At 38.2% G+C, this 19,325-nt stretch overlaps 1 protein-coding gene across 2 annotated transcripts in view; it reads left to right on the top strand.

Moving 5' to 3' along the window:
- Nucleotides 1-3,032: 3,032 nt before the first annotated feature.
- The window catches only part of BTBD10 (BTB (POZ) domain containing 10), a 22,521-nt gene continuing 6,228 nt past the window's right edge, over nt 3,033-19,325 (top strand). Inside the window, exons 1-3 of one of the 2 annotated variants that reach the window (XM_010183804.1) lie at nt 3,033-3,187; nt 15,908-16,101; nt 16,766-17,051. In XM_010183804.1, the coding sequence (XP_010182106.1) occupies nt 3,087-3,187; nt 15,908-16,101; nt 16,766-17,051 (581 nt within the window). In that variant the 5' untranslated portion in view covers nt 3,033-3,086. Of the gene's footprint in view, nt 3,188-9,760; nt 10,066-15,907; nt 16,102-16,765; nt 17,052-19,325 lie in introns of those variants that run through there. The other variant, XM_010183803.1, reaches the window with a different exon arrangement.

Genomic DNA, 19,325 nt, shown 5'->3' with positions numbered 1-19,325 from the left:
CACAGTGTGAATCCATAAAAAAAAAATAAATCATTTGAACCATAGTTGAAACATACTCCTTTTTCTAGAAAAAAGCAGATTTGCAGAAGTCTTTAAAAATTAATTGGGACTAGTAAATTACTTTGTAGTAATTGTAATTATTGTAAATACTTGTAAGGCATTTGCTAATGGAAAGCTTCTATTTTCAATAAAGCATCGAAAATATTCCTTATTTACAGTATTAAAGTTTTGTTAAAACCTGAAATAACGTTCATAAATATATTTGTTTATAATGAGCTCAAAAGTGCTGTCAACAATGATCAAGAAGATAAGAAATTGTCTGCGCTACAGCAAATTGGCTCTTAAGGCAGTGTAATTTAAGATCCTGCAGAGAGGAGGATGCAGGGAAGACTGGTTCTTGTGCACAAGTTCATAGTGTGACATACTTGGAACTATATTAGAAGTTTCACAAGATGTGGCTTTGGACACTTTTTCAGATGATTTATCATCTTTTCATAACCACTCTAGTTCTAAGTTATGTCCCCGCCTGATACTCCATCAGTGATGCTGCTGGGGTTCCTCATAGGCTTTAGATTGGGAAAAGGGAATACTGTAGTTCATGAGGAGTAATCCTGTCTGTTTGTTTCTGTCCTTCTCTGTCACTATTGTTTGTAATAGCTTAAGCATGTAGCTACATAGCAAAGCAGATTGAGGAACTCATCCTAGCAGATGGAGGAACTGCTCCTGTTTAAAACAGTCATTTTCTTTGAAGTGTATGTGAACCTATACCCTCCTGTTGAATCTGTGACTTTCATTAAATGGAATAAGGGAAGAAGGCAGGAAGTGTGAGACGGTTTAAGAAAGTGACTTAGAATTGTCCTTTCAGTTGCAGTTCTCATAAAAACAGCTGCTTTTTACACGTGTTTCCAGTGCAAAAAGCTAAATTCAAATACTGTGATCTTACCTCAACAAAACGAGTAAGAACTAGCTGCTGGATGACAACCTGTTTCTGATAAGGAACCTGCTTTGATCTGTACCTGACAGGGTGAGGTGTTTATAAGTCTTTTAGATGGTTTGAAAGGAAAGAGAGAATTTGTGGAAACAAAAGCTCAAAAAGAAACATGTGGTGCTAAATGAACCTGTCACTATGGTGCTTCAGTAAATATGAGAGTCAGAGCAGGACCCTGCGGTAGTCAGTAGCTGGCAGTGTTTGCAGAACAGGAGCTGTGGTGCTCCTCTGGGAGACTGCTGGTCTTTGCTTGTTCTAAACCATGTTGTTGCCACGAGTAGTAAGGCTTGCTGTGTATCTTGCTTGAGTGACTCAATCTAATGAACAGAATTTGTTTAAATTAAGGATAAAAGGTGTCTTTGTTTTAGTATTGCTTGTGTATGAAGGTGTACATCATATTGCACCTAAGTCCTGAATGACTGCTGCTGAAGTAACTTGTGGCTGGATTTATAAACCAGCCTTCCTTCCCCTTGTCTCCTTTAATACTTTTTCCTGTTCTGAAATAGGCTGTAGGTTTCTCCTTGCTAAGTATCTAAACACATCTGATAAATGTGTATAAATCCTATAACCTTCTATGTTTGTTTTTGTCACATATTGACCGTGCTCTGATAACCTGAATTTCCAGGTAATACACAATGAAATGCTTATCAGGGCTTTTTGCCTTCTTTCCCCCCCCCCCTTTTTTTTTTTTTTTCTCTCTCATGAGAAAGTTTGAGTATTTCCTGTAATTTTAAATAAAATGTTTTTTCCTTTCTTGAGTCTGTATGGACATCTGACCAAATGAGTCTTGCCATCAAAGTGTGTTTAATTATAGAAACCATAACAGGAAAAAAACCCAGCCCTGTGATGGAGATTGTATACTTGGTATAAAGTCTGTTTTCTTTGTTAGAACTGAACATGAAGGAAAAGCTCATGTGCAAATAACATTTTTAAGAAGTTTGTTTCTTACCATACCCCTGTAATAAAAATTTGGGGATTTCAAGTTCAGCGAAGAGAATTTACATTTGTCAGAAGAGCTTTTCAGTTTTCAGTGACAGGAGGAATGCTTTATTTGAGAAGCTACTTTGTTTTAAAGAAGTCTCGATTTCTTTGGGACTCACTTCCAAGAAGGATACATTTTATTGAACCTAATAGAAACATAATAAAGGTGGAGATGTGTGGAGATACGATGTTTCTAAAAGATTTAGCTTAAAAGTTTAGAGAAACATAGAAGGCTTACTTTTCCATTGCTTAGTAGGCTTATCTATCTGTAAGTCAGTTTTTTCCAGACGCTGTACAATCATCAGCTGTTCACTTGTGGCTGCTTTTTCATTTTTGTAACCGGGTCGTTCTGAACTGTACAATGCTCTTGACACAAGTGTCATTTATATGAATGACCTGGACGTCAGGCAGTTAAGATTGGCTGTCTTTATTGACAGTCACAAGGTTATTTTATCTGAGTGAATTTCAGTGGGGTGTGAACATAATATTGGATCCCAGTCAAAGAAGGGTAGGCTTATAATGTCTGCTTTTCTATTAAATTTTTGTGACTTTTCTGCAAAAGTCTGTGAAACTGGACTACATTGAGAGTTTCTAAGGATTTCTGTTGATTCCACTTTGGACTAAGGGCTCAGATATAACTGTTAATCTTTAATTCTGTTTTCCTCTTGGGCAGCCATTCAAATTATAAAACTGTTTGTCTTCTACAGCTGGGAATATTTCTTTGTTTTAACTTTATACATTTGAAAGAAAATTATGATGTGTTTGCTTTATGTTTTATAACCAGTGACTTTTCTGTTTGACACAGTGAAATTAATTGTGGCAAAATTGAAGTTGTCTGCCAACATTTCTAGAAATATATTTCTTATAACAAAATAATCTTTTTAGTGCAGGTATCAGCAAAATGCATAGAGGATTATTGTCATGCAATTTAGAAGTTGTGCTTCGTATTTTCTGTAATCTTTATTTAAAAAACCAAAAACCTAACAACGCTAAATACTGCATGTCTGTTTTGTTTGTGTGTGGCATTATTTAAAGGTAAACACTGCTCTCTTGATGTAGGTTGTGAGTGCTGCATGTGTGCTTTTCAGAGCAGTAGTGTGAGGAAGCTGGCACTGGAATGGCAGGACGGCCTCATCCTTATGACAGTAACTCCAGTGATCCAGAGAATTGGGATCGGAAATTGCATAATAGACCTCGTAAACTTTGTAAACATTCAAGGTAGGTGCTATGTACCATCTATTGCATCTCAAAAATGACAATAGAAGCTCATTCTAAAGGCTACTGTATCTGGTTGTGGCAAGTCCTGTCATAAATTTTGTAGTTCTTTCAAAAAGGAATGCTTCTTAATTATTTTAAAAGATATTTTCTACCCTAACTGATTTGTCAGATTCCCTAGTTTGTGCTTAGATTTGTTTTGCCATGGGTGGGATTGTAATATTTTTAAAAAAACCCTAAATGCCTTGTGTGCATATCAAGACACCAGTTGAGTGGCTGAATATATGAATTTTTTGGGAGTAACTCCTAGTAAGGAGTTGCTTCCTGTTCATTGTTTTTCAGTTGTTGTTACTCTCTGTTAAGCAGCATACTTAAAATAAGTGCAGGTTGTTCTTGGTGATAACTGATAGTTGCTTGCATGCAAGTATTATGCTATAGCGCTTTCTTTGTAAAGCTGTGTGTCAGATATTGCTTTCGCCTGCATTCATCACTGCAAGAATGTTTTTAAATGCTTCTTGATTTGAAGATGCTATGAAGTTGATTTGTGTTTTTCTAGCACAGAGTGTTCAAAAATGAACTAAGCAAAGCAGTTAGTCACTTAGCAAATGTCTGTGAAGAAGCATATTGCTGGAAATATACATAAGTATCTAAATAAGTGTGTATCTACCAAGTACTTTGCCCTTTTAGAAGTGCTAAATATAACTAAACATCTCTGCTACCTAGCTAAAATTGTTAGTGATTTAAGCTTTCCCACTTGCAAGATGATGGGAAAAGAGCTGAGGAGCACATTCAATAACAGCAATTTAATTCATACTTTTATTGCATAGTTTCAGATAAACTGGACTCAAGTGTTGCCCAAAGTGACTATGGGCAGTTAATATTGTGGGTTATTTTCCTGTCATTAAATCTTGGATAATTGTGAGACATCCAAGAGAGCAGGGAAAAAGAATGCACCAATAATTAAAAGCCTTACAGGGAGAGCCACATAAGGCTGTCTATGATGTGGATAATGGAGCAGTTAACACAGAGCCAAAGAGGATGGCTGGTGCTACTGATCAGTATAGGCTTATGAAATAGAGATTTGTGCAGCTGATGACTTTGTTAAGATGATGGTGTCTGGTAAGTGGTTCATCTGTTCTTAGTATCAAAATGTGATGCAGTATCAGCAAATGAACAATATAGATGTGATAGGGCATTGTATGTGGGTTGAGGACTGTTTTGCTGTCAGGTCTCAGAGTGTAATTGCTGAGTCCAGTTCATATAGCTCATCTCTGATCCCATGCTACCTCTCATGACTAGGGGTCTGGAATAAAACCCAAAACTGGTATTGATGCAGAGGACCCCAGTTTAATAAACTGAGAGTGAATAACCATACATTCTTCATATTGACTAGATGCAAAGTTAAACATTTAGGAACAAAAAATGTAGGCCATCTCTGTAGGCTACATCAGCTCGGTGGTTGGTAGTCCTGGCACTGTGAAGATCACTGTCTCAATGGGCAGGCAGCTGAACATAAGTCTCCATTAACAACATGTGGTCAAAAGGGCTTGTGCAGCTGTTGAATGTACAGTGAAGTTACTGGCAAGTCTGGTATCAGTCGTTCAGGGAAGATTTTGATTAGATGGGATTCTGAAGACATAGAAATTACAAAATATCTTCTAGGACACGGAAAACTCAAAGGTTAAATAGTGTTGTCTTGATCAGTCTCTAAAATTCTCGCAGAAACAACATTATGATGATGAGCTTTAGTTAGTAATTTGTAATAAAGTGTAGTAGCTCGAAGCTGAAGCTAGGTAAATCCAGTACAGAAAAACAGTGCACATGTCTCACCATGTGTGGTCTGCTGTGATCTGTTCTGGGGAAATGTTTAAATGAAAAGCTGTGCAGCTTTCTGAAAAGATTGTTTGATACAGATAAAAGTTAACATAAGGAAGTCTATGTCCTATGCCTCTCAGGCTGCTGTTGATCACTTTGTAAGATCTGAATTCAAGATTCACACATCAGAAGTTACGAAATCTGTGGCTCTAAAATAATTGCAGCTAGGTTGGACATATTTCTGACAAGACACAATTTGTGTCTCCAATAAAATGGTGAACTACCAGTGTTTTATGGAAGCTTTTAATGTGTATGGTATGGATTTAGTATTCAAGCTAACACCTGATTCCCCCCCCCGCCCCGCAAAATAGTCTAAACTGCTGTTGGAAAGCTTTATGAATGAGAACCCAACTAACAATTTGAGGTTGTAATAGAATAAGGGATTAATGAAGGAGAAATACTTTGTTACTTTGTTCCATTGAGATACTTGATTACTTCAGAAAATCCAATTATTGGGAAATAGTGTACTTTATTCAAAAGCATAAACAAAATAATTTGATTTTGAGTGACTGAATATAGACATATTACTATCATTCCTGACTTAATTTTTCTGCAGACAAGTAAAATTCTATGTGAAAAGTGCGGGGAGGTTGGAGAGGGAAGGGGAATGTGTTTTGAGACTCCAGTTTCAATGGTGTAACTGTAACATAACTGCTTTGTTAAGGTTTGAGTACTACAGTCCTGTTTGCCTTGCACTTTCAAAATATGCCTTGCTATCATACAGAACAAAATACTTCAGGTTTGAAAAGGGTAATGGTGAAAGAAGAACTTTATAATAAATCTCAACAAGGGAGTAATATTTAAGATAGATGCTTAGCTTGTCTCTTCTTGGTGCTTTGCAGTGTTTAATCCTCCAGCCTTAACATTCTTAAAATAGCTTAGATAATTTTCTAGACTCATAGAAAACATAATCTGGGCCTGTGAGCTGTTCTCCTGTGTGTGTAAGGCTTATGTGGCAGCAAGGAGAGCCACGAGACTCAGCTCCCTTCACTGTGCCGTCCGTTTGAGGCAAAGGACAGATGGCGAAACTGTTGAAAGGGGTTGTATGTATTAAACAGTTACACAGTTTAGCATTGTATGTTTTTCACTCTAGTTTGGTGAATATGGTATTTTAGAAACCTCTGGCAAGTTGTGCTGTTTTTTCTGCTCCTTTTTCTTATTACTTGTGAGATGAGCAACATAAGAGAGAGCTCAGAAGGGAGAGATTAGGTAAATAAGGACCAAAATCAGAATGCAAATGATCAATCTAAAGAGCTTGACAGAACGAAATTATATGGTGGTGAAGCTGGCTGTAACTAATGATTCAAACAGTCTTGTTTGTCCAAGCTGTTACAAAAATCTTTGAGATGCTTTTTATTTAAGTACATGAATAAGATAGAAGAAAACTTTCAGGATCTAAATGTTGACCAAACGGTGGCTAAGGTACAAGTAAATGGTTGATGAATTCATATTTTCATCAGTGGGTATTGCTGTTCTGTATTCTCCATTTAATTTTTCATTGGTTATTAGCTTCCCACATGTAATTTCTCCATAGTGCTGTAGCACTGTGCTATGTTGTAAGACTCAAATTCTAATTACTAAGTGAAAAATCTGTGACTTAAATTTGCCTCTTTCTTAAGATGTATCCTGGGTTTAATCTTTTAAATCTGCTTCTGTTTTTGTTCATTCTGTGTAGATAGTATTAGATTCAAAGTCCTGCCTCCCCTACTGCATTAATAAACAAAATGTGGCTGTGCTGTGATTCTGTTGTCATTACTCTTGAATCTTTGAAAATCTTCAGACTCTGAAAATTTTTCTGTGGATGATAAGTTATTGTGCAGATGCTGAATGCAGAGAATTTCTTTTCCTAATATTATTTTTGCATGCTGGGAGGATGCATTCGTGGGTTGTGAATGGAAGTGCCACTTGCATCAGCATTTTGTAAGTAGATGAAGCATCCCCAGAAGGGTCCTTTTCTCATCTCTGCAGTGATATCAGAATGTATAATCTGTTTTCTGCTGCAAGATGGGTTTTGTTTCTCTTTGTAAATTAGATTTCTTCGGTTGAACATTTTCTAGCATGGTCCAAGCCTACACAATAGATGACATAAAAAGAATTAGGCCTGCTTTCACCATGCGGTCAGGTCATAGTCTATGAGTTACCATGCATCATCTGCTTTAAGTTAACTGTAAATGCACCTGCTCTTAACTGCAACCTAGTGCTGGAAGATCAAGATCTCTTTATCTAGATTTTATTGGCACCAGGATGCAATGCCCTCAGAAGAAACTGAGATGGGCTGGGAAGGTATGTTCTTGGAATCTAGAAAAATGGGCTGCACTCAGTGATCACTTTAAAAACATCAGTCTACCAATCTTCTGTAAGGTATCTAAGGCATAGTGGGTGGTGAAAACAGTTTTGTTAGGTTTTTTCTTCCTTTTTGAAATCCTTTATCTTTTGAAACAGCAGCTTCTGAACACTGTTGAGAAGGAAAACTTAGTGACTTTCTGTGCAGAAGCACACACTAAATCCTCTTGAACTTGTCCAGTGCACAAATGACCTTTTCCAAATATCATCAGGTGTTGTTTGTGGTGGACTTGATCAGACCCTGACTTTTAAGTAAGATACAAAGCACTTTAGAGGTGAAGCTATTATGTTCAGAACTATTATGCCCTAGAATTTTCATGGACACCTCTGTTCTGCATTGCTGTCAGCCTCTTTCTGCTCAGAGTAGAAACTATAATGGGTAGATACAGGTATAGTAAGTGCTTGGACCCAGTTCTTTTGAATTTGGACTTCCAAAGCTGGTTTATAATACATGGAGTTATTTTCCAGTTCCAAGGAGGAGAATGTACTTCTGAGTTTCTTAAACTTTGATTTTTACTTAATATTCAATTTTGAAAATGGAGGAGGAATTGGTATATAATAAGTAAAGGCAACCAGTGTTCTTTCGTGGAGGTCTTGTATTTGAGTATCTTGACATAAGTCCTGTACCTACCTAAAGGTTAATTCCTTGCTGCTTGAAAAATCCCTTTGACAACTGAACACTCATGGGTTTGAGTTTGCTTTTTTTTCATTCATTCCTGAAGTGGAACTGAATTACTAAGGAATATATTACTCAAAGTTGAGAGGGCTCACTGAAGGCCAAAATTATATGAATATTCGAGAACTTTGGAGTAGGAAATTGTTCATAGAGTTGTTGTGTGATGCTGAGGGAAGATCTTGCAGCATTCCCCAGTTAAGGCAGAGATAATTCTTTCCAAGAGCTTCCTTACTGTGCTTCTACAAGATTCTGATGGATGCATGTCCTGGCCTGAGGGATAGTTCTGTGGGAATCGGGAGCTAATCCATCTATGACGTGTTCTTTCTACCTGAAATAAGAGTAAAGGAGAACAAAACATGTGAATTCTGCTATTGAGAAAAGAGCCCGCATAGGGAATGGGTGCTGAAAGAACCCAGGTGCACTTGCCCTTTTTCTGTTTTGCTATTCTATTGGAGGCAAGAAAATGCTTAAGAAGGGAGGTTTTTCTAGCATGCTTTCTATGCAGCTCATCACAGCAATGTCTTCCGTGGCTTATTTTGAAGGGAAGAAAAGGCTTACAAGACCGTGATGGTCATTCTGCCTCTGGAGCATGGAGAATGTGGTTGTGTGAAACCTCGCAAGACCCTAAAAACAGGAGAAAATTCACTGGCTCAGGTAATTGAAATTGTGCTTGCAGAAACTTTCTTTTCAGTAAAGAGCTGACTCTTCAGTCTAGAAAGCTGATGCTTTCCTGCCTTTCTAATCACAAGTCTCTTGTTTTTTCTTACTGACTTCTTTGTAACAGCAGTCTTCTGCTGAACAATCCCCCTTATTCCTTCAGCTTTCATCATAGTTTAATTTCCACTCTACTGCTTATGACATCTTGATTTTTATTTGACTTGCTTTTTAAACTCTTCTTCCAGTGTATTGTGGCTCCTTAAAACAGCCTACAGACATTCTAAAAAGAGTAATTTCAAAAAAGCTGTAGCATAAAGGATACACATTACTTATCCTCCCCCAGAGAAAAAATCTTTAGAAAATTTTATCCTGACATGTACATTAATTTGCTTTGGTTTTTTGTGCTCGGTGAGCTTGACTTTTTGACAGGCATTTGATGACCTATTGGTGTGAAGATGCACTACGTCAGGACTTGGTGAACTGATTGCTGATCAGTAAAGATACTGATTAGTATAATTATATAGATTGACATAGCATCATAATACTTTATTTCTGGCTGAGACCTGCTGGAAAAGGGAAGTTTGTAGTCAAAAAATGGAGGCTGTGCTGCTATTGCTGTACCTGCTTATGAACTCAGTGAAAGGTGAATTCATTTCAAATATTAATCTAGGCAGACTCTACAGGAACAAATTAACCATCTCCTGAAACTCGCATGGATTTGTGTGTCTTGAATGATCACGAACACAAATGAGAGATGTGACAAGAGAAAGTTAGCAGTTAACTTTTCAGATGTGGTGTTTCTGTGCTGAAACCCGACGAGCTGGCAGGACTAGAAATAGCTCAGCAGATGGTACTTGGCACGGCACCCAGCAGCTCTCCTCTCGCGTGCTCCCCGCCCTGCCTGTCAGTCGCGGTACCCAATGGCTGCGTGGAGATGGGGAAACGGCAACTATGGATTCAGCTCACAGGAGGCTGCGAGGTCAGACGTCAGTGTTGCACTACGCATGGCTGAGTCAGTGACTGTGAGAAATTGAATTGAATTAATATCTAGAGGGGTTTGTGTCTTTGAACACTTAATGGACTGCATAGCTACGATCTCTTATCCTTGAGGGGAAGATGATGGAGGAAAAAGTAAGGCTCGCTGAAGGTGCGATGAACTGCTGAAGAAAGGATGGAAATATCAAATATGCTGAACTTAACAAGTAATGCCAAAGGATGCTGATCTGGCTTTCAAAGCTGCTGCCTTGGAAGGAGCAGAATTCCTTTGTGCTCTGATTTCAAAATTCTTTCCATGCTTTTGTGTTTCCTCCCTGATAGATACAAGAGGAAGGTGCGTATCCGTTAACAGGAATAATCTGTGGGCATTATTCAGGAGAAGAATGAAAAAACGAGAAGTACTGTCCTTTGTGTGCACTGGTCAATTGAAATGTCTGCTGACAAAGAACAGACTTCAGGGGGAGGAAGAGGGGCATAAGCATTGTCATTGTGTAAGTCCTAGCAGTATGAGAGAAACGGATTTCTTTTCTAAAGACTTACAGCATTATATCTGTAACTTAGTGTATAGATAAAGCTCTGTAGCTCTATTCTACAAGTGTTGATTATGTGAATCATCCTAGGAAAGGATAGATCTAAGCTTATGTTTTAAGAAGAATTAGTTAATGTAAGCTTTAGAAGAGAAAGGGAGAAAAACAGGGTAAAAATCTTGGTTAATATTCCACTGCTGCATCATTTTCATTTAGGTAAAGCTTTAGGGTGGCTTGGGGGGTAATAAATATGTTGGTTTAGCACCATAATTCCGTGTAGACAAGAGCCTGTTTTATAAAACATGTTTATTGGCAGTATTCAGTTGAATGCACGTGAAGTTTTTGTACTGGAATACGTGCTAATTGTTTTGGCAGTAGAATTAATTCAGTTTAATGACTTCTTTTAATCATTAGTAATATATTCAAAGCAATATGTTGTTATGTATAAAGACAAGCTGAAGCTCTCCTTCCACAGATGACTCCAAAGCATCATTAAATTGAAGAGCATTTCCATTTTTTCAAAACAGCTCTTCACTTACTGCAAAAATAGGAAGCATACCAGTATGACAAATGTGCTATTTTGATGGTATGATTTTTTCATCCTTTATATGATATTAAATAGGTTTGCTTAAATAAAGCCTTGAGCTTACTTGGTTCACTTTGTGAGGCAGCTGCTTTTAAAGAAAATGCCTCTTCTCTTTACAAAGGCAGAGCTTCCTTGATCCCTGACTGAGAGGGGAAAATAAATTCTGTCACTGACCTACAGCTCACGAATGGGTGCAGTGCAAGTGTCCCAGTGCCCCTTTGGAGCCAAAAAAAAAAAGTGTATCGAATTTGTGAAGATTGTCGAAATATACCAATATTCATAGGGTTGGGTGGTTTGTTGTTCCCCCCCACCCCTGTAGGAAAGTAATTGATAAAGCAAGACTCTCTAACATTTTCTTTATAAACTTTAAGGTACTAGATGGTCTACATAATGAAGCTTTTTCCAGCTTTAGTGAATGAGGAAATAAGAGTGAGGATTTTAAATGCTGGGGTTTTTTTCTCCCTTACAGTTCAAAATTAAATGCAGTATGTTATTAAACATGCAGGAGAAAATTTTGCTTGTAGATTGGTGTGCCTCAGTCACTGCCCATGTGTTCTGTGGCACAGTGTGCAGCTGGTGATCGTCAGCTGGGAATTAATTGAAAGTTGATACTGCAAATACTACAGAGTGAGATGGAGATCTGAAACTGTAATGACTTTCTTGGAGTCTTCAAGTAATGCACTGTGCAGAGCATTGTTCACTGTTGCAGGCTGAAATTGCAGATTAACATGGTATGGCAGCCAGGTGCTGCATGAGACCAGTGACTTCCTGGCACTTTTAATTTTCAGCAGGTCACTGCTGTTTGATTAGTACTGGGGTTTTATCTGGTTCGTATTCTGCTGCTGTGAACCACCGTACTTCCTAACAGTTTGCCTGTTCTTGCGAATGGGGCAGCTCTGCTGTTGTTGATCCTTTTCCATCCATGTGGGTAGGCAGCTGCAGCAACAGAGCTGTGGGACCCGCTGGTGAAGGCCAGCTTGACTGGTCTGCATTGCTGGGGACAGGTTGTAGGTGTAGTTCAGTTTTCTACAAACATTAGGACTTCTTGAACAAAATGTACTGTCAAGACTTAGTGGACTTAAGAAATCAGTGTTTTAAGACTATGGAGAAAGAGTGAATGTTTTGGTTTTAGTAAGGCATGAAATAAAGTAACTCCTAACAAGTTTTGCATTGCTGGTATGGAGCGGTAGGTTTTTGTGCTTCCTTGCAAAAACAATCTTCTGTCCACAGTGGCTTTGAGGAGGGAAATATTATTAAAAAGTCCTTCTATTGGAAGAAAAAATCAAAATTATTTGGTACTTCTGATATCTTCATTTTTTTGAACACTTGCAACTTCTTCTAAAGCTTCTTTACAGGGAAATATAACCCACAGATCCTTCATAACTACTGGCCACAGATGTAGCTCCTTTTTCAGACTGATGGAGTAGCTCAGTAACACAGTTTTCCAGTCAAATATTGCAGGGTGAAGCCAGTGGCTGTCTCTTCTGACGTGCTAGATTCCACCTCTTGATTGTATGTTTGTTCAGATTTAAACTAATTTTAGTTGTCTTGTTTATTGTAAAGCAAAGTTGTATTTCAGTGGTAGCATCTACCAGAGTACACATGCTACATGAACAAATGGAACTTCAGATTTTGTCAGGTATATATCCAACAGATCACAGAAATATTTTTTTTTGTGTACTGTGACTCAACAGTGATTAGATTTAAGATTGACATTTTAGATGGCTGTTATTAAGATGACTGAAGATTCATGATTCAGATGGTGCTGTCTCAAGCCAGACTGCTTGAATTCTCAGAAAACTTGCAATTTTGGCTTGCATCCTGTGTCTCCTGGTTAACAGAGAATGTGCCAGTCTCACAGTTAGCATTGATCTGTGCATTAAAGGGAGGAAAGCACAACATAGAAGCAGAGCGAATGAATGGTGCGGCCATCTGCAATTTGAGCAGCTCTTTGGAATTATTCACTAATCTTATCTATTTCAGAAACAATTGATTGAATATTTAGAGCCCATGTCTTCCTCCAGCTGGCAGCCTCTCCTCTTTCGCAGCCTGATGTGCTGATTCGATTGCTGGTGTGTGGGTGCTCCGAAGGGATGGACGCGGTGGGCAGCAGGAGGCATGTTCATCTGCGCCTCCTGCCCCGCTCCTCCCAGCCTTGCTGGCTTCACGTACCAAGGCAAACGTAGCCCTAGTTCCGGCACTGGGAAGGTACAGTTTAAACGGGTGCCCTGCGTGTTTAGTCCCTCATTCAGACGTGAGTAAGAAGGAAGTATGATGCCAGCTGAGTCAGTGTTGCTTCCTGTAGCACCTGTTTTTCTCAACTCCTGTAAAGAGGTTATTAATTAGGGCTCATCCCACTTCAGTGTGAACTCTGAATCACTGCTTAGATGTAATGTGGGGTTAGATAGTTTTCTGGATTAAGAATCACATTTTAATTGCTTTCTCTATTAAAAGGTAATTTACATCTGCTCTGCCAAAATGCATGATAAGCCTGCATATCCTTGCAGTGGCTCGGTTTCATTTTCTAGTGTTTCCCTTATTTAAAGCAACTAGAACGTTTTAACTATTGAGAAATAGTGAGTCATGCATTTTGATAATATAATATGTGGCACCTGCAAAACTCTGGTTTATCACAGCATGGTTAGAAATATTATCAGGTCTAGGATCAAAGCACTGCTTTAACAAAGACCTGATCACATGTGGCTTTATTAGGATTTGCTGACATATTTTGTCACAGGACTGCTATGCGTGCATTTGGGTACTCCACACACACTCATCCATCCACTCCCTTTGTGGAACAGTTTGTGTGGCACACAGATAGAAACCCTTTAGGGCCGATGAGGTCCAGAGGTTCTTGGTGGGGTTGGTTTGGTTTGGTGTTTGACCATTTCTCTGGAAGTTTAGCTGTAGTAGTGATGAATATCGTATATAAACAGGGGTCAGACTTTCAAGCTAGATTTTAATTATAGGTTGCAATCCACATTTCTGATAATTTGGGGGCATATTTTGTACCTATTAAAGTACTTATGTTTTGTATGCATATATATATATGGAAGAAAAGATGCAAAGGTTTTCCTTGATCGTTGATGCTCTTGAAAGGGGGGTTTGCAGATCTCGCTCTTGGAAGCTTTTGCACGTTTCACTTTCATAATAGAGAATTTACCTTTCTCTAATAGAGAAGTAAACAAGTAAGGAGACACATTAGCCATGCTGAAATGCTTTATATCTTAATGCATTCAGAATTGCATTGGAAGTTGTGAGGAAAATTCTATTTCCTTTTAGTGAAAGTTGTTGAATCATATTTATTCTTGGACTGTATATCTGAGCATTTGCAGCCATATAAGCAAGACTTGCAGTTTTTTTACCTTATTTAATAGACCTTTGGCTGACTTCACATCCTAAAGATGTATGTCTTATTGCAGCATATTTTAAGCTTGGCAGGAAACAGTATTGCAGTAGATTCTCTCTGCACCAAACTTCTGCTTTATCAGATAGGATATCCTTCCCTCATTGAAATGGGGTGGGAGGAAGCTTGTGTTCCTTAGCTGGGAGGTATATATTATCCTTTGCGTTCTGCTAAAATTCATTTTGTGCCAATGTAAACCACATAAGATTTATCATAGCCTTTCTGCTCTCATTTAAGCTCCTCTTCTTAGCAGTCACTGAAACCTGAAGCTGAAACATGTCATCATGCTGGATGTCCACTGTTTTGAATAGTTGTGATTTTTTTTTTTGCATTAATTAATTCTAAGCAACTTAGAGGACATTCTGCTCAACTTGCTTGTACAGTTCATGCTTTTAAAATTTGTTGTGTTTTTCTTCGCTAGGTCATTATTCTTCTCTCTCTGTGTTCTTGAAGCTCCAGCATTCGTAGCAGTCATATTTAAGGTCTCTTGGTAAAAGCTGTAGGATTTGCAGGCTGTGAGCAAGTGGGACATTGAGGCTCTGGTGGGAAATTATAACCCTTCTTTGCCTGTCAGACCCTGTAGCTGTATGGACATCAGTCTCGGCTCTCCAGTACCTGAGGCTTTTGGAAAGTTCTTCAGTTAAACCCTTAAATAAGGAGTGTTGTCATGCCCATGCTTGAAAGGCAAATAGCAAAGGAACTGATTTAGGAATCCCAGTGAGGTGCAAGGACACAGATATGTCTCTGCTGTCTTGGTGTACAAATTTCTGTTTTAAAGAGTACAAGTAAAAGGCAAAAGTATTTTTGGTAAAACTCAAGAATAGCTGTTGCCAACTGATATTTAATTTTTAGATAGTTTCTGAGAGTACTGTATCTCAAAACTGACTGGTTTTGTTGGTAGGCTTAATAATTAATTGTGAAATGTAATCGGTATCTTAATTTAAGGAATGTAACATAACTTAACAGGCAAGAAAAATAAACTGTTACATAGAAATTTGCTAGTTTAGAACAAATGTCCTACTTGTTACTGACCATGCTGTAGGTCTTGACTTTAATAATATAGTTCGTATGTTTGCTGTCTGGGTTGTGGTGACTTGCCATTGTTCCTTCTAATAGTAACTGAAAACTTAAAAAAAGAATGTGCAGAAATAAACCCTTGGCTGGTGTGTCCTGATGTATCAACTAGATTAAGGCTGACCACCTTTGTAAAAGGCAAGTTGCAAAAAAAGCAAAGTGAGTACTAAAAGCCTATGCTCTGAGAAGGGTTTTCCAAAACAGGTTTCATTGGAAAAAATAACCTCTAACTTTTATTTTCATGGTTTGATTAGAACATTTAAGGTAGTAGTAAGAATCAAAATAAAGTTGTATTTGACTTACTTGTTCTGGAAGGTGTTTCTGCAAATACAGGTTCACAGGTAGGCTCAGCTGATCGGGCAGTGTCTCTGTCAATCACACAGCAGTAAGCGGGTAGTTCTTGCTGTCTACTTGATGGTCCAAATAATTGTTCGTGTTTGTAAATACAAGTGTGAGTACAACAAAGAAAATTGAGGTGGATAGTATTAATCTTCAAAATGTACATGGAGTGTGAATGCCTTAAAAATTCAAATGTGTGATGGTTCTGAAATGTTGCTGAATGTTTCTTATTTCTGTTTTTTAGCACCTCATCTCGTATTGCTAAAGGAATAGACTACACAAAAATGAGCCTCCATGGTGCAAGTGGTGGACACGAGAGATCAAGGGACAGACGCAGATCAAGTGACAGATCTCGTGACTCATCCCACGAAAGAGCAGAATCTCAGCTCACTCCATGCATCAGGAATGTTACTTCACCAACAAGACAGTATCATTCTGGTGTGTTCAGATCTATAGCATTTCAGGATTAGAATTCTTGACCTTAATTACTATTTTTTTAAAAGAATACAATAAAAAGCATTATTTGTTCATGCCACGACATACAGATCTCTTAAATGTGCCCTGGACTGGGAGTAGTCTTTTTTTGATAGGTCATAACTCTTTCTTCGGTCTGCAGTGTATATTTTACATGATGCTCTTATTTGGTTCAAATCACAAGAACAATCTAATTTTTCTAAGATATATGACTGAGCGTTTTCCCTTTATTTGGTAGGTTTTAGATATTTAGAAATATAGGAAACTTTTTTTAAGTGACAAAACTTTGTTTCTTTGAACTGCAGCCCTGAACACAAACTGTGATGCATAATTTCTGTATTATGTTGAGTTGCTTTTTCAGTACTGGAATGCTAAATTTTTCTTTGAAAGGCTTTGGGCAGAAGAGTGACTGATGTCAAAGTGGTAGAAACTTCAGAATCTCATATATAGACAGTTATTTTTGAAGGTTTTTTAAGCTAGAATAGCTCTAATTAAAAGAATTTGTACTTGTCACATTGCTGTGTTTTGTGCCTGGAGAGGCATACACTGCATAGAGCTTGTGTAAATCTGTAATTCATCTGTAATTTCATTTCCTGTTTTTTCTCCTTCCACCTCGTCCCCACTTAAGATCGAGAAAAGGATCACAGTTCCTCTCGACCGAGCAGCCCTCGTCCTCAGAAGACCTCCCCTAATGGTTCTGTTGTGAGTATGGGGAACAGCAGCAGAAACAGTAGCCAGTCGAGTTCGGATGGGAGCTGCAAGGCCGGTGGGGAAATGGTGTTTGTGTATGAAAATGGAAAAGAGGGAGCTCGGAATGTGAGAACTTCTGAACGAGTAACACTCATAGTGGACAACACCAGATTTGTTGTAGATCCTTCTATCTTTACTGCACAGCCTAATACAATGTTGGGCAGGTTTGTATCTTTTTTCCTTAATTCCTAACTATGGAAGAGAGCCATAAATGCTTTGTAGATATTAGAAGTGTTTAAATAGCTGTTGAACTTGTATTGCTACAGCTTTCTGCTGATGTTTAGTATCAGTTTGCAAAGGTCTTTAAGTAAAAATGTGATGTAAGTTTTCTGTATTTGGCAGAGATGCCAATAGATGTCTCTTACCTAGAGACTAAAGAGTTCATAAGTAAATTAATGTTTCATGATGTACTCATTTCCTTCTATCTTGCTGGGCATGGCTTCTGTAGGCAGTCAGCCTCATTCCATCTCTTCTTTTTAAAACTGGTTGCTTTGTAAAACAAAGCAGTGAGTATAGACTGTCTCTTTCAAAAGAGCAGGGAGGAAAACCTAGAAGGAACTTTTTTTGTTTAATGGGCCTACCCTGACAACATTCAAGCTCAGCACATTTGGCACTGGTGAGGCCACACTTTGAATACTGTGTTCAGTTTTGGGCCCCTCACTACAAGAAGGACACTGAGGTGCTGGAGTGTCTAGAGAAGAGCAGCAAAGCTAGTGAAGGGTCTGGGGAACAAGTCTTATGAGGAGGAGCTGAGGGAACTGGCATTGTTTTGGCTGGAGAAAAAGAGGCTGAGGAGAGGAGACCTTATCATTCTCTACAACTACCTGAAAGGAGGTTGTAGAGAGGTTGGGGCCGGTCTCTTTTCCCTATAGCTAGTGATAGGACAAGGTTTAAGAGGTAATGACCATAAGTTGTGCCAGAAGAGGTTTAGATTGGATATGAGGAGGAATTTGTTTACTGAAAGGTATGTCAAGCATTAGAGCAGGCTGCCCATGGAGGTGGTTGAATCATGATCCCTGGAGGTGTGTAAAAGACGAAATGTTGTGCTTAGGGACATGGTCTAGTGGTGGACTTAATAGGGCTGGATCGATGGTTGGACTGGATGATCTTGGAGATCTTTTCCATTCTATGATTCTATTCTGTATTTACCTTCTGAAATGCTTTTTGTTCAGGGGAATGTTAAATAGTCAGTGCAACATGTCAGAGTCTCTCCACAAAGAGACCTAACACTTAAAATGGTCAATAGTTGAATGAAAGTCCACAATGTGTGTGTAGTATTTTCTGCAGAAATTATGAGGAACATGTTTAACACATTTACTTTGTGGGAAAAGATTTTCTACTTTACTTGCTTGAGTACTGGGTAATTTTGCATTATCCAAGTGCAGAAAGCACTGCTTGCAGCAAGAAAGAAATGAAGGCTTATGTCTGTGTCACTTTGGATTTCGCTTTTTCATAAAAATGTGTCTGCTTCTCAGCCCATAAGCATATAGTCATGTTTTAATTACGTATATATAAAGCTATTTGCCAAGGTACAGGTAATAAATATGAATGGTTTCTGCTTTGTTTAACTCACTGTGTGGGATAAATAGCACCTTGATTCCCTATTTTGTTTAAAGTTGATGGAAGAGTTGCAGAGAAAGCAAACAATGCTTCTTTATGTAAATATTAAAGAGAAATAAATAGAAGTAATCATTAATAGAATTAAATAATTGATGTAAGGCATTTGTATATGTGTAGTACGTGCATACATGTATACAGGTCAAGATCAGACTAACAGTGTATCAGGGTGTATCAGTGTGAAGTTATGTGGTGAAATAAGTTTCCTTTTTCATGCCCAGCCTCAGAGTAAGCGGTGCTGGCTAATGCACTAGATCTGTGTGTGTGTGTGGTGCTGAGTTATTCTCCCTTTGGGATTGGTTCAAGGAACAAGCTTTTTTTATCTTCCGCTAATTCAAAAGTAGGTTAATAAAGTAATGGAAATACTGTTCTGAAACAGAAGTTATTTATAAACCCTCTTTTCCCCAATGTCAGTTCACAGGACACTAAACAGGAACAGCTTAGCTGATACGTTCTGAGAGGTAAAAGTAACTAAGAATGTATTATTTGCCTTAAGCCTATATACTGTTAGGCTGCCTTTTTCCTAAATACTATTTATTGTCTTGAAGAGTGGTCAGAAAACGCATGTCAGATCACTAAGTGGAAAAAGTTACTTTGTTCTCCGTTATAAATGTGCACAGTACACAAACTCTCTCTTTCGCTTGTGTGTATGAAATCAAAGTTCTGTTGTTGGGGCATGTTTGTAAATAAAACAGTAGATGGCAATAGTTTTTGCAAGCATAGGGTGTAATTCTGCATCCTAGGTGTGTTTTAAAAAGTCAGCTTTTTTTCCTGTTGACCCAATAGGATGATGTAGATGCTGTCTGGGACTCAGTTAAGAC

This window comes from Mesitornis unicolor, unplaced genomic scaffold (genome assembly GCF_000695765.1).
Source record: "Mesitornis unicolor isolate BGI_N332 unplaced genomic scaffold, ASM69576v1 scaffold24874, whole genome shotgun sequence".
Lineage (NCBI taxonomy): Eukaryota > Metazoa > Chordata > Aves > Mesitornithiformes > Mesitornithidae > Mesitornis > Mesitornis unicolor.
This window is presented reverse-complemented; position numbering and strand designations above follow the sequence as displayed.